Genomic DNA, 21,366 nt, shown 5'->3' with positions numbered 1-21,366 from the left:
TAAAAATTCGGTTTGATATTTCAGCGCCAAATGCTTGTGGAGGAAAATTAAACGGAAAGAGCGTTCACGCGCGCGTCAGGGAATCAAATCAGCCAAGAAAAGTCAAGAAAAAACGGTTCCAGTCTAAGTTTGATACGAGTTGCGTGGGGTTTGAGCGTGACGATAACGATAAACGGCCAAAACACCAAGAGAGGGCTGGTATTTTATGTACCATGCGCCGCTGGTATTTTTGTGCCAATTGCTCAAAATTTCGCTATTCTGGAGCTGTTTCTTGACCTCGGATTGGTTATTATTCGCGTTTGTTGAATCATTTCTGAAATAGATAAATAAAACAAACAAATGATTAAATAAATATGAAATAATCAAGGCATTCCGCTGACTGCCGCCATTCGGTATTTTTAAAAGTGAGCGAGTTCTCGAGCAAGTGTTCTCGCCAGTGGCGGCACTGAATGACGGTTAAATTCAAACGTTTGGGAGCATGAAGCTAGCGATAACAATGCTGTTTATATGCATTTTGCTGTCAGTTTCGCACTTTGTCATGCCTTGCCGCAAACCGCAGAAGCTACAAAAACATGAAAGGAATTTCAGGAAAACATGCAATGCAAATGACTTCACACACGAACAAAGGCTGCCCCTGCGAACTGTATTTATGTATGTGTGTGTGTGTGTGGTTGACACAACTTTAAACAGTTGCATTTGCGGTCAAACTGTTTTTGCAGTTGCAGCCACAAAATAATCCTTTTAGTTCGCGTTTGCTGATGTTCTGTGTATATTTTATATATGCGTGGCAGCAAAGTCACCCGCAAAAGCCAACAAAGTATTTTCTTTGCCAATGATTCAACTGAATGTCGACTTTAAGGGTCTCTCCACTCAGGAAGTCAATTCGACCAGCAACGAAAATATTAAGACGTCTAGGAAAAACTCATTTAAAAGAAATGGAGAGCAGCGTAGCATTTTAATGCGGAGTGCGCCAAGACCTGGCCGGTCAAAGACCAGGCTGAATGCTGAAGGGTAAGAAAATGGAGCTCGAACGATATGGGGGGCAGCAACAACAGAAATGGCAGCCGAAAATGAGCAGCCGCCACACGAAGTGGGAAGGTGTGTGGTGGGACAGTGGGACAGTGGGACAGTGGGAGGAGATACGACGGCCATGACAGCATATCCGGCAGAATAGAAAGAGCAAGAATTTTACTACAAGCGGAGGAACGAACCAGGCGCGTAAACACTGCAAGTATTCATTCCACGATGCCCCCTCGAAACGAGAGTGGAGGTGGTAACCGCGCATGGAAGTCTGCGTTCGGCGCATGTCCACTCACACAGATGCAGAGTCCTGTACATAGGATGTCACAGCTTACATGCCGGCATACGAGTACCAACAGCAAAACAATAGACCCCCCACGACCCAGACCTAATAAAGCAACGAAGTCAATATGGGAGTACATTTTTAAAGATTCCTGGAGCAACGCCCACTATATAATAATTTTAAATATATATTTGATTATTTTTACAACCCGAATTAAGTATATATATTATTTTTGAAAATGTTTTTTTTTTTTCAAAAGTGCGCGGTTCTTATTTAAATTGTAGCGCCATCTGGCGGAAATTCGAAAAAGTAAAGTACACAAAACGCGTTAAGAAATTGGACGATATGCCCATAATTTAATACCGAAAAAGGCAATAATTTTTGTCCTTGAAATCAATTAATTGTAATAAAAACCATTCACTAATGTATCGACCATACCGACTGCTTATTTGCAATACTGCACTCATTTCTTATGCAGGGACAAGATCTCAAATCGTGAAGGAAAACTTTACAGAGGACGATTAACCCATTTTCGACCAGGGGGTATTTAATATATCCACGAAATTTATGAAACTTTAACATATTTTACTCATTACAGGTGAAAGATGTCGGTGGTCATTTTCGTTTTGTAAGTAAAGGGTTTTCACTGTTTAAATACAAGGGTGTTTAGGGGGTTAAGTCTCGTTTAATCGCCGGATTGCCCTGGTTTTTCTACCCTGGCTCCTATGCCCGGGAAGTCCTACAAATTCAAACAAAAAAGAGGGAAACACTAGATCAAACCAAAAATATGTTTTTTAACAATCTGAATTATATTTCTTATTTATTTAAATAGACAAAACACTTGCAATTAATGTTTTAAATTTGTGGTATTTAAATGGTATTTCTCGAAACTGAAATGGTATTTAAAGGTATTTATTTTCTGGCCGTATGGTATTTCTTATCGTTATCGTCACGGTCACGCTGCGGACGAGTTTCTGTTAAAAAAATACAAAATTATTTGTAACAAATATAGAACGAAATATATACATAACGAAGTGCAGAAAACAATGAACTAATGTAAAGAAACAGTGCAAGTACTCCATTTAGCGTGTTCCCCGCGTGGAACTACATTTTTTTTTCGTTTCCCTCATTTTGTGTAATGGTAATGTGCGCTTGTGCTTGTGTGTGAGAGCGAATCGAGTAAGTACCGACACCAAGACACACCGACAGAGACAGCGACGACGACTCGACCAAAAAAAGGGACAAAAACAACAAGCAACGCCTCGGCGCACTGAAATTTGAGTCAAAACTCGCACACAGTTTTTTTTTGGGATACAAAAACATCCTAGCCTTGATCGGAAACTCAAATCGACGAATTATTTTCCTGCAATTTAAACATTATTCACCTGCAAAATTAAAGCAAAACGTTTTTTCTTTTTCTTGTAATTGTAGAAAAAAAATTACCGTGAAACTTTAGCAGTAGCTACATCTTTTCAAAATATATACATATGTACGTATACAAGTCATCCCAGTTGTTGGTGCGAATGTGCGTGTAAAGTTCGCGTGTTTTCGTACATACCCTAGGTACATGGAATATTCGCAAAATATTCCGGGGGAGTACAAAAGTCTGACGACTGAAAACACAGCAGCAGCAGGGACAAGGCACGGCTAATCTGAGTTTTGGGCTGAGGAGCAGGACTTGAAGAAGCAGCACCTACCACATATTACGCCCCATATTGGGGCTTGGCACAGCAGCAGCAGTAGCAGCAGCATCAGCGCAACAACGCAGCAGCAGGAGCAAGAGCAGCAGACGCATCGTCAGCAAAGGCAGCACGGGAAGCGGTAAGCGCAAAATACACAAACACACACATACACACACACACACACACACATAACAATTAGATAAATAATACATTTGTTTTTCTTAATGTAAATAATTTGTCATAGTTATTATTTGTTCTTAAGTTTTCGCTACGCCTTTGGGAAGCGGTTATTGTTCCCTCTGCTTTCCCCCTCACTCACACACACACACGCACACACACATGCACGCGTATACGCTGTTTCCAATCAGACCGAACTGTGGCTTCCAATCAGAGTTCTGACTTCTGGGCTCTGCACCTCTGCTCTGTTTTGTTCTGCACCCACACAGACGCCAACTGGTTTTTGTTTATAAACAAACAAGAATCAACCGAGAATTCCGCGCAAGCAGTTTTCGTTCTTCTAGCTAATGCAGCGAGTGGAGTCAGCGTCTTCTTCGTTTGGGAACAGGTTTTTCACCGCCCACCCCCCGTGTGCATTGGGCCCAAATGCGAGGTGGTTGCACTGTCAGATGGTTGTTGGCCCCAAATGCCATGGATTTTCTAGGCCAAGAGTAGATGGAGACCACCAGTACAGTGGGTACTGCCTAAGAAATATGCAAATGCTGATTGATTTTCCATACGGTAGATGTCTGTGAATGCCAGTCTTGACTGTAGATTTTATGTAGGAAAGTGTTGAGGTTGCTCCCACGCCAAGTGCGGGGGTCCTCCTACAGCTGCTTCTTTGTTCAAGTTAGGTTTGGTTTTTTTTTGTTTTGTTGTGCGCCACCTGTTGTTGTGTGTCATCGGCTAAGAACGCCTCTCTGTTTAGCGACACTCGGACGTGCCACAACGACAACTGTTTTGTCATTGATAAAACCCGCAGATAAGGCAGCGGCAAATGCCAGAGCTTTGGCCATCTTCGATCGCCGGGTTGGATATTTTCACGCCCCACTAGTGAATGTGTGTGTGTGTGTGTGCGTGACATCATGCCAATTGATGGTGCGCCGCTCAATTGAGAGGCAATTCTGTCACCGCAAGAGTGAGGAGCAGAGAGAGTGAGGGGCAGAGAGTACATATTGTTTAACTGTTTTTAGAACTTAATTCCGTTAGTCATAAGTGCATGAAATGCCGCTTTTTGGGTTGCTTTATTCCGACTCCTCCTCCTCCTTCCACTGTCACCACCACCCAACACACACCCAAACCCACCCCCCCACACACACCCACACGGATGCATGCAATATGCTTTTTACAATAATCTGCAGACCATCATCGGACCATTTCCTCGCATTTTCATTTCCATTTCCATCTTACTAACATAACGATTTGTTGTACATTTGTTCTGTTCCTGGGTGCCGCTCATGCCGGTGCTTTTTGGTTACTTTCTGTGTGTGTGGTGTGTCTGTCTGGGTGATCTGCGTGAATGCGTGCGTGCAGATCCTGCGAAGGTCCTCCCATGTTCCTGCAAGCGGGAGGGGGTGGGAAGGGAACCAGGCCACAGTCTACACACCAACAGAACCACAACCACCACCAGACGGCGCATTCGCACCACCATCACCTCCAGCAGCAGCAGCAACAGCAGCAGCAGGCGGTCCAGCATCAGCAGCAGCAGCAGCAGCAACAACAGACAAGGAACACACTGTTGCATCACCCATCCTCACAGCAGCAGCAGCCGCAGATTCCACAACAGGATCCACAACAGGCCCACGCCCTGTACGTGACAAATCACAACAACCTTCATCCACATCAGCAGCAGCTGCTGCAGCAGCAGCAGCAACAACAACAACAGCAGCAGGTGGCGCAACATCATCTGCAGCAGCAACACCAGCAGCAGCAGCAACAACACCAACAGCAACCGCAACCGCTCCTCTTCTATCAGCCATACGGGCCCCACCCGTCTGGCAACAGCAATGCCAGCATTGGCGGCGGCGCTGGACTCCAATTGAGCGCCGCCGCCAGCAACAATTCCCTGGTGCAACATACGCACGGCAGCCATGGGCATGGCAATAACGTGCTATCGTCCTCCAATAGCAACACCAGCCTATCCCGGGTCCTAAACAATACGGGCATGCCGCCACACTTTCCGCAGTCAGCTGGACTGATCGCGCCCCCCGGCGGCAATGGAGGTGGGGCCGCACCGACAGCCTTTATGACCACCGCCTACATACCATTCAATCCAACCGGACCGCTTATGGGCATGCAGCCCCCGATGGCATTCCCAAACGGAGCTGGCGGCGCCCAGGCCTTCTATACGGCAGCCACACAGCCACATCAGAAGCAGCTGCAGTCGGCAGCCCAACAGCAACAGCAGCAGCTGGGCACTGGTCCAGGAGGCGGACAGGTTACGTACCTCATCCCCAATGTAAACAGTGGCAGCAACTCCCACAGGGGCATACGCCAGCGCTCGGTGACACCCCAGCAACAGAACTACTATGCCTATGCGGTGGCAGCGCCCAATACGCCGCGTTCCACGATGGTCGGCCCAACGACGCCAGGATCTGTGCCACCCATGATGGGTGCACGCAACGGTACCCTGAACGGGGCATCCCCATTTCATATACAGCCGAACTTTATGCCCGGCATAGCCCTGGGACCTTCGACTGGGATCAATGCTCCGTCAATGCTGACAGCGCCACCCGCCACAACGCCAGGGGCTGGCGTTGGCGGCGGCCTGCACGCATATAACCCACTCATGCAGACCAGCAATGCGCCACCAGCATTGGGAGTGGCCAATGTGCCAGGAGGAGTGGCCGGAGGAGTTCCGCCTGGTGTGGGTGTGGGTGTGGCTGCTACAGTACAGAGCGGAGTAGCTGGAGTACCCGCCGTTGCGGGAGGAGGCTTTGCCACCGGCCCACCGTTGGTGGCACCGCAAGCGGCAGCTGTAGCAGTTGGCCAACCGTTGCCCATTGTCTCGGAGAAGGTTCGCCGTCATGCCATACCCATCATACATCCAGATACCAATGAGATCCTCGATCCGAAGAAGTTTATTAAAACGGAAACGAATCCCGCCACGACGCTGACTCCAGGCACAGCGCTGGAAAATGAAACGTTGTGCTCCCAGTACCAGGATCTAGCTCCCATTGGAATGGCAGTTGATTCTTCTTCAACCACACTGCTCCCTGGTGTTGATGTGGATGATGGCACTGGGATGGTGATGGTCGATGAGCAGCTGCAAACATTGCAGCCTTCGTCCGAGCACATTGGTGGCTTGGTCTTTGTGAATCTAGAGGGGGATCAGCGCGGCAGCTCACCCGTCTCAATGCCGCCCTGTACAACGGATAAGGAACAGATAAGCACCATTGTCAAGGATATACTGGCCAATGCGAGCCATGCAACCGATGATCATCTCAGTTTCTGGCAGACAAGCGACGGTAAGTCTTTGCCCCTTTTTTAACTTTGAGTCTCTCTAAATTCTCTACCCACGGAACGTAGGAGCCTTTTTTTTTGTTGGTGCGAATTTCCGAAACAAAAACTCTTTCGATCAACAGCCAGGAAGAATTTCCATATAAATTTATAATTTTAATTTCGATTTGAAATTGTTGAACAAGAAAAGCTAACAGCAAAAAAAACGAGACCCTAAAATTGGAAGAATTCGATAAATTCGCCACGTCCCAGATTGGGGCATATACTTAGATATAGCTTTTGATATATATATATATATTCAATCCCTTGCAGTGGACAATGTGCCGGAGACCCATGACAGGCAGCTGTTGACTTCGACGAAGAGCGTAGGCGAAGGAGGAGAAGGAGAAGGCGGCGTTACCGGCCAAGAGCAGCCGCATCAGCAGCAACAAAACCAGCAGCAGCGTCCCAAGTCGGCCAACAAACAAAGTAAGTTCTAAGCAAAGCCACACAACGCCGAATGCAGACAGAACTAAAAGATTAAACCTTTTTTCAGGCACCGCCACGCCCGCATCTATAGCGAATGACGTGGCCGAGGCAGCCGCCTTTGGGAAAACGCGCATCACCATCCTGTCCAGAAGCGAATCGATGCTTAATTCAGAAGAGGAGGAGACCCAGGAGCAGCCGCAAGCACAGAAGCCCACGAAATCCATTGCCACCACCGCAGCTCCAATTGCAGCAACAGGAATTCCAGCAGCTTCGGTCGAGCCTTTAATTTCAAGCAACGAAAAGCCAGCAAATGTACCGCTGTCTGTGCTGCAGCGTTCGCAGCGCCAGTCGTCGAGTACAACGAGTTCAGGGGCATCCTCATCGGCAGCCTCCACGCCCACACATCAGCCAAAACAGACGCAACAACAGAGGCAGCAGCACCAGCAGCAGCAGCCGCAGCAGCATAATCAAGCTGGAGTAAGAGCTGGCCCAGTGGCATACACACTGCCACTGACGCGCATGTCGCCAGCTGTCGCCTTGCTTACGGGCGCCACAACCACCAACACGAGTAGCAAAAAGAATCGCAAGGCTCTCAAGCGGGCTAAAGATGTCGAAAAGAAGAAAGTAAGCAAACCATCATCTACCACAAACTACAACAGCGACCAGAGTCAAGGTAGCATCTACAGCCACAATGGTGGCGTGCAAGCAGCAGAAGCAGCTCCAGCTCCAGCTGCTCCTGCTCCTGCAAGAATTGTGGAAGAAGGACCAGCAGCAGCAGCAGGAGTGCTGCTAGCAGAGACATCCAAAGGGAAGGCGGCGGCGGCAGCAGCACCAGCAGCAGCTGTAGTTGAAGAGAAGGCGCAACCGACGACTGATAAGCTTAGTGCATCATCTAGTAATAATTCTAGCGTAAGTTCTAGTCTAAGTGACAAACCGCACCACGTGCAACCCAAAGAGGAGACGCCACAGATCGGCCACAACAACAACAACAACAATGACGAAAAGGATGATATCGTAGAAAAAGAAAAACGTGAGTACATGGCTCCATTGCCATTAGATCCTAACAATACGCAGAAATCTAATCCTAAAATTTCTATCTTTTCTTTTCTCTTTTTAGCGGCGAAAAAGCCTCTGCAGCATCAGCACACACCAGTCGATGAAATCGTGTCGAAATTCTTGCAAACAGATAGCCCCAACAAATACCCGGAGGATAACCATGGGGAGGAGGCGCCGCCACAACTACAGTTCCTGAACAGCAGCGGTTCGACGTGCGGAGATGATGAGAACAACCGATCTGCAGTGCAGTGCAGTGTAGAGCAATCGAAGAGCGAGGAGAGTGTCGGCGTGGCTGATCTGAAGTTTGGGGACTTCAATGAGGATTCACGGGAGAACGAGATCGGCACTGGTTTCATCTGCAGCTCCACGTGGTCAAGTTCGACGGTAACGGAGCCCAGCGAGGAGCCACGCGATGAACTTTCATCGCAGAGCAGCCACATTTCGGTGCCGAACGCAGCCGCAGTGACAGCCACAGCCGTGGTGGCGGCCAGTAGCAGCAGCACTACCAGCACCAGCACCGACTATGTGGACTGCGCTCCCAAGCTGAGCACGACTACGACAGATATATCGACAACGACTAGCAGCAGCAGCAGCGCTGGTCGCACCTCCAGCAGCACATCGAGCAGCAAGAAGAGCTCTCCGGTACATAATAGACGCAAAAATTCAGATTCGCCAAAGCCCAGAGGAGGCGGCAAGAAACAACAAGAAACATTGCCGCCGGCTTCCCCTGTGACGACCCCCACGCCCACGACTACCGTGAGGTTTATCCGCTACTCCATGGACGAGCTGCGCAAGCTATGCGAACTGCCAGATTCGCGAAAGGCACCGCTGGTGCCCTGCCACAAGGGCGACTGCATCTCGCAGCTGTTCGTGTCCCGCATGATCATACATCCGCATGCTCATGTGCAGCACCACAACCACCAGCAACAGCAGCAGCATCTGCCGCAGTATCAGCACATCAACTTCAGCGAATCGCTGGACTTTGTGCCGGGAAAGCGTGGACGGGGTCATGGCGGCTCGAATAAAAAGCATCACGATGGCGGCCACCCACAGATGGCCTCTGGATCGGGCAACATGGGTGGTGCTAGCAGTAGCAGCGGCAGTTCGAGCTCCAATCAACGCCACATGGACATTATACGCGTGCAGCTGTCGCTCAAAGAAGAGATCAAGCTGTCGGAGTGCGAGAATGCGTGGCAGCCGGAGCCGTTGCGTCGCAAGGCTCCCGCCGCCGCAGTGAGTGGTGGTGGTGGTGGTGGTGCCGGTGTCTCGGAGGAGGATGGCGACATTGATGGTGTGCTGAAGAAGGTGCGCGGCATACTGAACAAGCTGACGCCCGATAACTTTGATGTGTTGCTCAAGGAGATGTCCAGCATTAAGATGGATACCGAGAGCAAGATGACAAATGTAAGCAACGCAAAGGGTTTTGTCTTCTATATAATTAATGCTTTCACTCAAACCCTTTCCAGGTGATGCTGCTGATCTTTGAGAAGACCATCAGTGAGCCGAACTTTGCCCCCGTATATGCGCGCTTCTGCAAAGTTTTGTTCCACGAGATCAAGGCCGAGAACAAATCGCTCTTCACCTCGTCGCTCATTACGCGCATTCAGCACGAGTTCGAGTCGAATGTAAACGATGCGAATGCCAAGACCAAGAAGCTGCAGCCCACGCAGGACAAGATGAATCAGAGCACAGATGCGGGCCGTAAGGCCGAGCTGCGTGCAGAGATGGAGGACCTGGAGTATCAATTCCGGCGTCGCGCCTGGGGTACTGTCCGCTTCATTGGGGAGCTCTACAAGCTGCAGTCGCTGACCAGCGACCGTGTGCTGCACTGCGTGGAGTCGCTGCAGGAGCACGGCATCGAGGAGAAGCTCGAGTACATGTGCAAGCTGCTGACCACAGTGGGCCACTTGCTGGAGAGCACCCTGCCCGACCAGTACCAGCTGAGAGATCGCAACGAGAAGATCTTCCGACGCATTCAGGACATTGTGAATCGTTCACGTGGCACGGCGCATCGCCAGGCGCAGTTCAAGATCAGCAGCCGCGTGCGTTTCATGATGCAGGATGTGCTGGATCTGCGCTCACGGAACTGGGATCAGCCTGTCACGCCACAGCAACTGAGCGGCCGTCAGCGGCACAAGCAGCAGCAGCAGCAGCACGACGACTCCAAGGATCAGCAGCAGCATGGGGGACGAGGCAACATGGGCCCACAGGCGGGGCACTATCAACAGCAGAAGCAGCATCAACATGGCGGCAGCCATGGCCACGACAGCAGCAACTACTTTCTGCAAAAGATGCCCAACAAACAGCAGCAGGACAACCAGGCCCTCAGCATTGATCTCAATAAGTTGCGCTTCAACACCAGCAGCGCCAACGATGACTCGAGCGCCAAGCTGGGAAACTCGTCGCACTACCAGTGGCGCAATGCTGGCAATCGTCCGGTCAGTGCCACACCATCGGGTGGGCCACCCACCAGCCTTTTGAAGCGCGTGAACACCGGGGGACAGAACTTTACGTACTCGCCGTATCAGCAGCAGCAGTCACAGCCATCGGCGACTGCCGCTACCACACAGCCAGCCAGCAGCAACAGAAACAGCAGCCAGGAACCGTCGCAAATCCACGCGCCTTTGGATAGGAAACTGTGCCAGGATCTGGTTATCAAACTGGTGGAGGAGGCTCTCAACGAGCGCAACTGGCAGCCAGAGGTGCTGGGCATCTGGCGGTCGTATCAGACGAAGCACCAGGCTGCCGTGGTGGAATACCTGCTCATGCACTACCTGCACCAGAGGACAGTGAAGCGGCAGGAGCGGCTGGCTTGTGGCAATGTCTTTGCCTTCCTGATGTCCAAGGAGGCCATGGACAAGGCGACGTTTGCCCAGGCATATGCGAGTTTTGCCAATGAGCTGCCCGAACTGCTGGTGGATGTGCCCATGGCCTTGGGGTATGTGTTTGAGTTCCTGGGCCCCATCATGCATGCGGGACGTCTGGACCTAAAGGATGTCTGGCTGCGGCGCTGGCAGGCAGATTTCGACGTCAGCGAGTGCTTTGTATTTGCATTCGTCAACTACTTTGCGCGTGAATTCGGTGCTGGCTACATACGCAAGCTGTGGCACAGCGACCTCAAGCTGGATCGCGGCCAGATGTTCTGGGGCGACTGTCGCAAGCATCGCGATTTTGTGAAGTCGAATCAATTCTACTTCCTGGACCCCAGCCAGGGTCAGACTGGTGACCAGCGAGTGAAGCTCACGCCGCTGCAGCGTTCCCCGCAGGACCATGTGGTGCGCATCAGGTATCTGCTGGGACAATCCGGCGACATGGCCATTGACTACATTAACACCAATGTCGGCACCTCCGTCGACTTTGTGAGGGAGCTCACTCGATTCCTCTGCTGTGATTTCGCACTAACTGTGATTGCAACCACCAACAACAACAACAAGGCACCCGGCAAGGGCGGCAGCAGCAGCAGCCCCAAACCGCTGCAGCTGAACGCCGAGTGCTTCAGGAGCCTATGCACGCCCCTGTTGCGGCTCAGCATCGATGCCAAGGAGCCGCTGGAGATCGCCTGCATCGATGCGACAGTTAACTCGCTGCAGGAGCACTTCATGACCGAGCTGGAGGACGAGATGGCCGCCTGTGAGACCATCTGTAATGCGTTCAGCGTGCTGTACGACTCCGAGGTGATACCCAAGGAATCCTTCGACAAGTGGTACAAGCTGGAGGTCGAACACTCGTCCCGCTACCGCAGGCCCTTCATTGACAAACTGCACAGCTTCATCGGGGATCTATAGACAAAACACCAAAGAGAACAGACAGCATTGTATACGTACAGAATACGTACAAGCACAGCGACGAGGCAAGACACGGACACAGACAACACAAGTTCAGATGAAACACTCAAGAATCTATAATCAAACATGATTTCAAAGACATGATTTGGGGGCATGCCCCATGCCCGTCCCTCACACACCTATTTGTTCGACAATGAATAGAGATTTGATTTGAAATTTATTGGTTTTTAAACACACAACAACAACGACAACAGAAAGAACAGGCAAAAAGTAGCCAGCCAGCCAATGATTTTCCTTTGTATCACAATACGTTCCTTAAATGAGATGTTAAGACGCTTTTCTTTCGATGACTGGGTCATCCAAAAAGCAACAAAAACACACAAAAATACAACAACATTTACCGTATCAAACCCGTATCGAAAATCAAATAAAAAATAAATTAAAAAAAAAAATGGAAAAGAAAAAGAAAGAAATGGTATAACAGAATCTCCCATTAAAGAATTCAAGTTCAGTGCAAGGCAGGGTAAATGAAATATTAATTGATATACATGCATTAATACATATATATATATAGAGTATATATTTGACATAGATATAGGATATCTAGGGATCTATTTGTTTTCGTAAACCGCAGTATTTCGTTAATTATTACAAAAAAAAAATTTTATTTCCGCTGAGGGAAGAACATCGAACGTTCTTCCGTTGGCCATCTCTCTCGTTTATAGCATATACGTTTTTCTAGACCTTAATTGAAACGTTTTGTTCATTTTTTACCTTTCAGTACAAAGCTTTATGAATTTTCATTGTTTTTGTTTATTCGATTTATTATTATTATAACAAAAAAACTATTGCCTACGTTTAATTATTGTGATTTCTACGAAAACGGCTCAAAATGAAACCGAAACCGATAAATTAATACACTCCTAACCCTAAACCTAACCCTTTATCCTAAATCTCATCCCAAAAAAAAAAACAGATCTGTATTTAAAACCTCAAGTCCTGAGGAGTTCTCTTTCTTGTTCGACGCAAAACACTTCACATATATTACAAAACAAACAAAAATAAAGTATAACAAATAATAAGTTATACGCAAAAAAAAAAAGGGAAGAAAGAAAGAAAAAAAAGGAAACGAAGTAACGAAGAATATACTAGACGTATTAAAAAGAACGTTGTAAATTATAAACAAATTAAAAGTAAAGACATGTAAAGTATTTATAAAACAAAACACACACATGATACATGATGGTTATCCAAAGATAAATCTAAAGAAATTAGCTGTAAAAAATGAAAGAAAAAAATACAATATTCTTAAAACCGAATCATCAATGAAGAAACAACCAACCCTCTTAACTATAAAGCTATTTAAACCAAATTTAAGAGAAGGAAAGCGAAAAAAAAATATATAAAAACAAAAAATAATAATCTACTGTAAAAGCATATAGAAACCACTCGCAACATCATTAAGAGAAAAAGAAGAAAAAAAACAAAGAGCTCTAAGCCGCCTTCGATTAGTTATTTTTATAAAATTGAGTGAAAAACAAAATTTAAAAGAACAAAAAACAAACAAAAATCTCCAAAATTTATACATAATACATTTAAAGTGGATGAAAAAAAAAAGAGATGACAAAAAAAAAAGAGTAGCAAAAGAAATTAGTTGTACGAAACTAGATTTTTTTTTGTGTGTGTACAAACTTTAGGTTTTTATTTTTATTTTTTACACTACAAGTGACAAAAAAAAAAAAAAAATGAAATTTATTTACGGCGAAGGCGAAGAAGAGATATGGGGAGTTGTATGCATAAGAAATTAGCAAAAACCAACAACAAATAAATAAATATATTTAAGTATTATATAACAGCAGGAAGAGGATACCATACATACAACAAAATGAAACGCTTCTGCACTCAAAAGCAAAACTATTTCTAAAGCCAAGCTAAGACAATGTTTAAGAAAAGGCTAATCCCATTCCCCCTCCCCATTGAGCATTGAGGGGGGCGTGTGGCACCTTTTAGTTTCGTAGCAACATTTCGGCAGGCATTCCAAATGCGTTTTTGGCCACCACCTTCTGAGATACATTTAACACTTTCAGCAGCTGAGCGGAGAAGAGATCCCAAATAAGAAAATGATCCCTAAAAAAACGATTAAAATAAAGATAAATAAAACAGAAATACCCACAAAGCAGCAGAGGGAAAAGCGGGCGGGGGAAAAGGAAAAAAAATACTAAGAAGAAAACTGTGTAAACTGCAAATAATAAAAAGAAGAAGTAAAATGGCAAGGCGTTTTCAATGTGGGGTGCAGCACCATGAGGGAACGGAAATCCTAGGAAGGACACATTGCATGCAGCACACACTATCACATACCCATACCCATAACCATACACACACACATATTCACGCACACAGCATTTGTTTTGGTGATTGGCAGCTTTTAAGATACATTTTGCATTTGCTTATCATAAGGGTTAAGGATAACGCTAACGCTTTAAGGCTTGTCAGAGGCAAACGTAAGCACAGTCTAAGTTCAACCAATAAGACAAATATCTAATTATATATTCTCTTATTTTCCGATACTCCGCAGCGCAGTAGTACAGGATGGAGCGACGCGGACGCATACCGGTGGCCAAGTTCCGCACCCAGGAGGCCAAGGCACGCAGCAGAAGTCGCGTTCGGGAGCCGGACTACAATGAGCAGGACCCCGAGCATGATATGTTCACCCTGCTGGAGGATAACATTGCCCTGAAGGAGGAGAACAAGGGGCTCAAGCTGGAGATTGAGACACGTTTGTGCAGCAAATAATCTGAATCCCATCCGATCTGATTACTCATCATTTCTATGCCCACAAAAATTGTAGATAAAACGACACAGGAGGAACAGCAGTCACAGCACGAGAAGCTGTGCATCCAGCTGGAGGCACTGCAGCAGCAGCAGGCTAACTTCGAGACCCAAATCAAGGAGCTGGGCGGCAAATTCAGCAAGGCCCTGAACGAGCGGAATGCCCTGGACAAGCTGCACAAAATGAAGGTCGATCAAATAAGCAAGTGAGTGTGAAAAGGCACACAAGTCCTGTGAAATTTCCAAGTTAATCCAATCCATTTGCCATTCCAAAGTCTCACCAGCGAATTGGAGCACATGCGGGAGCGGCAGCAAGAGCAGGAGACCGGTCCGGCCCCCCAGCTGGTCCTGGGCTCGGCGGAGCTCAAGCGAAAGTTGTTCAAGATCGTGCAGCAGGGCAGCACCGACAGCGGCGACAGCATAGGACATCATGATTTGGACAGCCTGGTGGATGTAAATGCGGATGGTGTGCCCATAACCAGCGGCCTGGTGGAGCGCCTGGCCGACGAGTTCCTGTCACTCAAGAATGCCACAAATGCCGTGGAGCTGCAGCTGTACGAGGCCAATGAGAAGATGGCCGAATTGTTGGAGCATGTGAGTAAAGAAATAATGAAATCATCTAATCTGCGATCCTTACTGATTTCTCTTGTGAACAGCAACACTCACTGGAGGAGGAGAACGAAACGCTGCGCTCGGAGAACAGCAATCTGACCAAGGTGGCCAAGCTGCTCACGGAGAACATGAAGGAGAGCGTGGAGACCAGTCAGAAGTAAGTTCAACAACTCCAATCATCAATCATGGAGATCCTGTAGTAGCTCTGTATCCCTGCAGAATGGAGAGTGCTCTGATCAAGCTGAAGCAGCGCAACGATGAACTCACTGCCAAGGCACGCGATCTGACTGATGGACAGCCCGCAGCCTCACCCACAACACTGAAGGAGGAGCAGGCGGAATTCGAGCAGATCAAGGATCAGGTGCAGCAACAGGCGCGCGAACATAACGAGCGCATTGTGGAAATGGTTAGTCCAGAGTTCTGGTTGCACTCTCTCCCTCTAAGTACTACTAGTATCTACAGTTTTGTCTACAATCTATCTATCTATCTATCTATCTGCACTGTATCTATCCTATCGATCTATTAGCAAGCACGCAGTGTGTTTGACATTTTCAAGCCGCTCTCGAATATGTTCAAGGGCGGCAACTGACAGCAACTACACATCTGAATATGGCACACAGTATACAATATACAAATGAGAAGTGCATGGGAATGTGCCGCCCTGCTGCCTTCTGCAGGATGTGTTGTTGTTTCCTCCTACCCCATTCGGTGCTGGTCCACACACCACCATTCAATACCATCGCTGGGAAACGTAAGCAATTCGCTTGCTCTGCGTCGCTTCTAACTGCACTCTGCCTCGGCCTCTGGCTGCCTATCTCTGCACTAACTTAACACCCCCACCCCCAAACCAGATGCTTTGATTGATCTACTAATTTTCCATTACCCTACCACACCCATGCCTCCTCCTCCTCCTGCTCGCTCCCCGCCCGTTCTACCCTCTCGTTCTCTGTTTCTTGCCTTTGTAGCAATGTCTAATGGATGCGGCTATAGCAAAAACTACTAACGATGAACTAAAAAAATTACAACTTAAGTTGGAGATACTCGAGGAGCAGCTGCGCGACGCTCTCACGCGTGCCGATCACGCCGAAGAGCAGCTGGCACACTATCACCAATCGGAGGCAAAGACAACGGCAACGGGAACGGCTCCAGTGCCGCCACCAGCTGCTCCACCAATGCCACCACCTCCGCCACCGCCTATGCCTGGTAAACTGTTGTTCACGGCACAGACGAGGGCCGGACTGGGACTGGGTGGAGATGGTGGTGATGCGGGAAGCTTCAGCGATCACATTGTTGGCCACAATCTGCGCAGGGGCAGCGATAAGATAATAGATAACGTCAAGCATCAGGTACAGGCCGAGGCAGCAACAGGTATGTAACCAACTGCTCAAAAACCAACCACTTTACAGACCCACCCCCCCACCAACACATCCCCTTCAGGCGTCCTCCTTCGAGAGTCGAATCCAAGTGTCAACGCCGGACAACCCCACTCCTTCCCAGAAGCTGTCCCTCTCTTTTAATTAGCCCAATTTGTCCGAGTCGATATTGAGCCGTAGGCATTGATAAAGTTTTCAGAGCCATTATTAAAAAGTTTAGAAGCGCAGTGGAGCCAGCTCCAAGGATGAGCCAACTATGCAAAAGTCGAAAGTGGAAAAGTCTGCAGAGCATTTGAAGCGTATCATGGGGGCATGCATTGGGCCATCAGGTGGGCCAACCAAACTCTGAAACTGAGTTTCAGCATCCCAGCTAAAACTGTGAATCTCCCAAACTGCTTTGTTCGGATTGTTTCTGGGTCACCTCAGGCAGGCTCCAAAAAACCAAACGAAAGCCCTCGAAATCATTCACCCCTTTTGCTTGGTTTGGGTTCGGTTGGGCTTGGGCTGGGGCTGGGGCTGGGCACTCATGTTACCAGCTAATCCCTGGCAGCCGTGGAGCGTTGACAAGTGCCTGGCATTGTCGTTGGTGGTGGCCGGGAAATCTGGCTGAAGGGCCACAACTTGTTGCTGTCAATTGTCAGTTTATGGCTCATGCCGCACGCCACTCACTCGGCACGGCTCCTCCGACTCACGGCACACGCAACATGGCAACCCGTCTGCGATTGTAATTGATTTTACCTACACGTCGTGTCGGCTTCTTTTACGGCTCACTGCATCCCACCCGCCTCCTTCTGTTCAGTTCTGTTCTCCGCTTCGCTTCGCTGCCCGGTACGCAGTACGCAGTTCCCAGTATCCAGTATCCATTGTTGACTGCTGCAGCAGCAACTTCTTAATTAAGTTTGCGAGCAGCTTTTCGAGGGGAATGGGAATGGGCATGGCAAGTGGGCCAAAGGCAGGGCAGGTGAGTGCTGCCCTGGAATAGGCCGTTCTGCTGCTGCTGTAAATTTAAAGCTTCAAGTGAAAATCTATCAAGAGAATTTTTAATATTTTATATCAGAGAGTCCAACAATAGAAATCCCTATCAGAAAAATTAGAGTCGAGTGCCTCAATGTGCCGTGCCGCATCATGCACACGACATGTATTTTGTTCTTGGATTCTCGGGCATTCTTTTTTGCCGCCTTTGCTTGTGCGTGGAGTGGGGAGCCTCAATGTAGCGCAGCAATTGGGAGCAAGGACGTGCCCACACCACTTTTATAATTGAAAATTCCCATTTATTTGTTGCCCATTGTAATTAAATTTTTTTCGATGTCGGGATCGTTATTGTGTCAGGCGCTTGGTTCTACCAATAAAGTTAGTGAAAACCTAATTAGCGTTGGATTTTTCACCTGCTGTGTGTGTGTGTGTGTGGTGTGGACTCACATGTTTCTCTCACTTTATTTTGTTCATAACTTCATAATACATTTTTTCCGCACAATACGTAGCCGTACTTTTACATATGTACGAGTATACACGGGTATATGCAAGTGTATGCGTTGTGCGCTTGTGGGCCTTCTGTGCCATTTAATTTCCGCTTTTATTAGATTGAAACAATTGTAAGAAATATCGCTGTGTTCCACACCCAACTCCGCCTCAAATTGGAAGGGAATGTGGTAATTCAGGGGCTGTAGATTCAGGAGCAGAGATTGAGATATCATCACTGCACATGACACTTGTTTGATAAGCAAAATCAAAAAGCAAATCCAGAGCAAGAGCAGACGCAGTCCACAGACACAGACCCGCATGTGCAACAGAACACAGTAAATGTTCGGTTCCGTTCTGTACGAGTGCAAACACCATATACCATATACTCGCGTAGCTCTATAGCTCTGCTCCCTCTCTGTGTGTGTTTGAGGATGCCGGAGGATGCCAGGAAAGTGCATGATTATATTATGCATGCACCACCAGGAGGCAATGGCAATACCTTTGGCAAATATGTATCTACTCGTATAAATATGAAACATCGATTCGCAGAGACTAAACTTGAATGTACACAGTCCATTAAATATCCATACATTTTTTCACTAATTATTGTGATAGTGAGTTCTGTTCTCCTGCGAAGTAGAGGAGGGAGGGCCACTTACCCGAACAACATTCTCAGACAATGTCAGGGCCAATGCTTATCACACACACACACGCACAAACAAACGCACTTGCACCCACACACACATATGTATGTATGTATGTATGTCACTAAGTATTTCCGTTTCCGCTTTGTTGCTCTTGCTGTTGCGCCTTAGCGTCGTTTCCTACTTTTTGGCGCGCACAACGCGTCCGTCGCAGGCATAACGAGCGCACATTCAAATCAAAATCAATCAACGCCCGTATTGTTGGAAGCCAGAAAAATGCCGAAACGTACAGGATATATACTACATATATATATAGTGCGATATATACGCGAATATACGAGATATAGAGCCAGCCAGCCCTACTCTATTACTTTGAGTGTGGAGCGGAGCGGAGCGTGGTAGCGCGCGCGCGTCTCTTGAGGCACATGAAGCGTTTGAGCTGGCAGCGAGCCGTACATCAGCTTTACAGCTAGGCATCATTGCTGCTCGTGTGTCCTGGCCGCACTCGTCAAAGCCATCCTCGTCGTAGTCGTAGTCGTCGTTCTGCTCGTTGTCGTGGCAAAAACAAATGAACCAGAGGGATACCGGAACGGGACTTGGGTGAGGTGTCTGCAGAAGATGGATAAAGCAAAGCGAGGTTTCGCCTCGCTGGAAATTCCACCCTATACATACATAAATCTGTATATACCATACATAACAACAAGTAGTTGCTATTGTTGTTGCTGTGCTGCCCATGGCTACTACCTACAGCTTCACTTTCAATGGCCTCTCCATGACCTGCCCTGTGTCAAATCGTTGTGTACGAGCACCTACATACATAAATATGATACATACATATGTATAGCTAAGCTAAGCCCCCAACGGCTGATAGTCCGCAGAAAGCGGAAGAAATTCTCTTTCTTTTTTTTTGGAGTAGCAAAATTCCAACACACACGAAGTCACCGGAATGAGACAGACACCCAGAGGCTGAGTGCCATTTCCGGTTTCATGGGATGCATTGAAAAACTTAAATTTGATTTGAGTACGCCCTGTGCCCCGCCATGCCCTGCCGTGTGAGCCGTGAACACAACTGAAGCTGTAAAATCTGGGAACTGGAGCAAAATACGTGTGCGTGTGTTTTTGTTGTTATTTGGCTTCCATTCCTTGGCAACGTGGAGAGGACTCCGACTATGGATTGCCTCCGTTCTGGCTTTAAGCAAGCGAAGCGTTCACATTTTTCATATATTTCAGTTCGTTTCATAGCTTTATGTTACCTCCCCCCACCGCCCCTCCCCACCCAGAACCGACCAAACTGTCAGCACAAGGCAGGGACGTATCAAATTCGACTACGACGACCACGATGATGATGATGATGATGATGATGGTGATGAGGATGGCGGAGAGGACGCAATTTATTATTTTTACGAGAAGGGGCCAGGTCCACAGCTGGACTGGGACTGGGGACTGGGGTGTTAAGGCAGGCGCAACCTCAGGCGCGGCCCGGACCGCATTGTTGTCTTGGGCTATGGCTTATTATTATTATTTGTGCGTTTTATATTTCCGTGTTTTATTGCGCCACTTTTCTTATACACAAACCTTGGGCCCCATCCTTTACAAACACACGCACACACACACACCCCCCTCTTACACATGCACACATTGAGAGGTAGCGAGAGGGGTGAAGAGGGAGAGTGGGGGGATACCATAGATTTTCATTGACTTTGCTGAATCCAAGTCAATGCGTCTTCAGCTTCATTTGTCGTCGGTGACAGTTGTCGAGTGCCCGGCAACCCGTTCCGGCCTTGTCCGTGATTTATGCCCTACCCAAGACCCCAACCCAACCCCCCTACCCATCCCCGCATCCGCATTTTAAAGTCCAGGCGCTTGCTTCATTGATTGTTTGCGAGGTGAGTATTCCATTCTCTATGTGGACGCCGTGTCCGCCTGCTTGGGCTACGGGTGCGTCCTCCCCCTAACAGCTAACCGCATGGCTAAGCTTCTGTAGCGACTTATTGGCTAATAGCGAGCGCCTTGCCAAGCACGTTATACTTACACCATTCCACTCTGTACTCTTGCAGGTCTTGACGCTTTAATGCGGGAGTTCAAGTCGGGAGGCGTTACACTTCGGCGACGCAATCGCCGCCGGACTGGCACCAGCGAGGCCCTCAAGGAGATGTTCCAAGTACTGGAGATAAGTCAGAAGCAGAACCGCAACTCCAAGATATGCGTGGATCTGAATTCACCCATCTGATTAGCTCACAAAGGAGTTCCATGCTCTCTAACTCACTCTGTCTGTCTATTGGACTTTGGTCTCAAATCTCTCCTCTCAGGACTCTGCTGTCTGTCCCGGAACAACAACGAACATTCCATGCATTTCAATGTCCCTTCCAATAACCCTCCGACCCAAACCTCGTCTAATACTGTATTATTTGATATATTGTGTGCCTTTTTCGGAATGAAATCAAAAGCCATTTTACCCTCTAATAAGCTTAAGACTTTTCCTTTTCAGGATCTATTTAATCTGGTAGCTATACCATAAATTATTTATATATTGTTATTGGCATTTTGACAAACAACTTTATCCGCCCCCTCGACAATGTGTTCAATTTAACAGGTTTGGCGCTTTTTACTAATCTTAACAACCCCAACGATTTATACATGTTCTGAATAAACTTTTATTTTTTAACAAATTAAGTGAATTCTTTTTCTTTTGACTGT

At 47.7% G+C, this 21,366-nt stretch overlaps 2 protein-coding genes across 6 annotated transcripts; both read left to right on the top strand.

Moving 5' to 3' along the window:
• The first annotated feature begins 3,060 nt into the window (after positions 1-3,060).
• On the top strand, positions 3,061-21,339 carry LOC111082851 (shootin-1). 5 transcript variants are annotated; one of them, XR_002608743.2, is made up of 8 exons: positions 3,061-3,124; positions 14,326-14,526; positions 14,599-14,785; positions 14,855-15,173; positions 15,236-15,348; positions 15,411-15,597; positions 15,718-15,942; positions 20,727-20,816. XR_002608743.2 is itself a non-coding variant. In XM_022379079.2 (8 exons), exons 2-8 carry the CDS (start codon positions 14,340-14,342, stop codon positions 20,897-20,899), a joined length of 1,569 nt encoding a protein of 522 aa, XP_022234771.2. In that variant the 5' UTR covers positions 3,061-3,124; positions 14,331-14,339; the 3' UTR covers positions 20,900-21,339. The 5 variants fall into 5 exon arrangements, 4 of the variants coding, with proteins under 4 accessions (XP_022234771.2, XP_022234763.2, XP_022234792.1 ...); XM_022379079.2 differs by lacking the exon at positions 15,718-15,942 and adding an exon at positions 16,157-16,559 and having other exon boundaries at positions 14,331-14,526; positions 20,727-21,339; XM_022379071.2 differs by lacking the exon at positions 15,718-15,942 and adding an exon at positions 16,157-16,559 and having other exon boundaries at positions 20,727-21,339.
• Positions 4,338-12,291, top strand: LOC111082800. Its single transcript, XM_022379035.2, has 5 exons — positions 4,338-6,449; positions 6,754-6,909; positions 6,977-7,939; positions 8,027-9,369; positions 9,432-12,291. Exons 1-5 carry the CDS (start codon positions 4,502-4,504, stop codon positions 11,748-11,750), a joined length of 6,729 nt encoding a protein of 2,242 aa, XP_022234727.2. The 5' UTR covers positions 4,338-4,501; the 3' UTR covers positions 11,751-12,291.
• Positions 21,340-21,366: the final 27 nt, after the last annotated feature.

The sequence above is a fragment of the Drosophila obscura genome, unplaced genomic scaffold (assembly GCF_018151105.1).
Source record: "Drosophila obscura isolate BZ-5 IFL unplaced genomic scaffold, ASM1815110v1 contig_150, whole genome shotgun sequence".
Classification (NCBI taxonomy): domain Eukaryota; kingdom Metazoa; phylum Arthropoda; class Insecta; order Diptera; family Drosophilidae; genus Drosophila; species Drosophila obscura.
The sequence above is the reverse complement of the archived record's forward strand: the minus strand, read 5'-3'. Positions and strand labels throughout refer to the sequence as shown.

What these genes read in the sequence shown, in the direction of transcription:
- LOC111082851 (XM_022379079.2), top strand. Translation starts at nt 14,340, where the DNA reads ATGGAGCGACGCGGACGCATACCGGTGGCCAAGTTCCGCACCCAGGAG. An exon ending in CAAGCTGGAGATTGAGACAC is followed by an intron (nt 14,527 to 14,598) that starts GTTTGTGCAGCA and finishes CAAAAATTGTAG; the next exon opens with ATAAAACGACACAGGAGGAA. An exon ending in AGCGTGGAGACCAGTCAGAA is followed by an intron (nt 15,349 to 15,410) that starts GTAAGTTCAACA and finishes GTATCCCTGCAG; the next exon opens with AATGGAGAGTGCTCTGATCA.
- LOC111082800 (XM_022379035.2), top strand. Translation starts at nt 4,502, where the DNA reads ATGCGTGCGTGCAGATCCTGCGAAGGTCCTCCCATGTTCCTGCAAGCG. An exon ending in CAAGTCGGCCAACAAACAAA is followed by an intron (nt 6,910 to 6,976) that starts GTAAGTTCTAAG and finishes ACCTTTTTTCAG; the next exon opens with GCACCGCCACGCCCGCATCT. An exon ending in CCGAGAGCAAGATGACAAAT is followed by an intron (nt 9,370 to 9,431) that starts GTAAGCAACGCA and finishes AACCCTTTCCAG; the next exon opens with GTGATGCTGCTGATCTTTGA.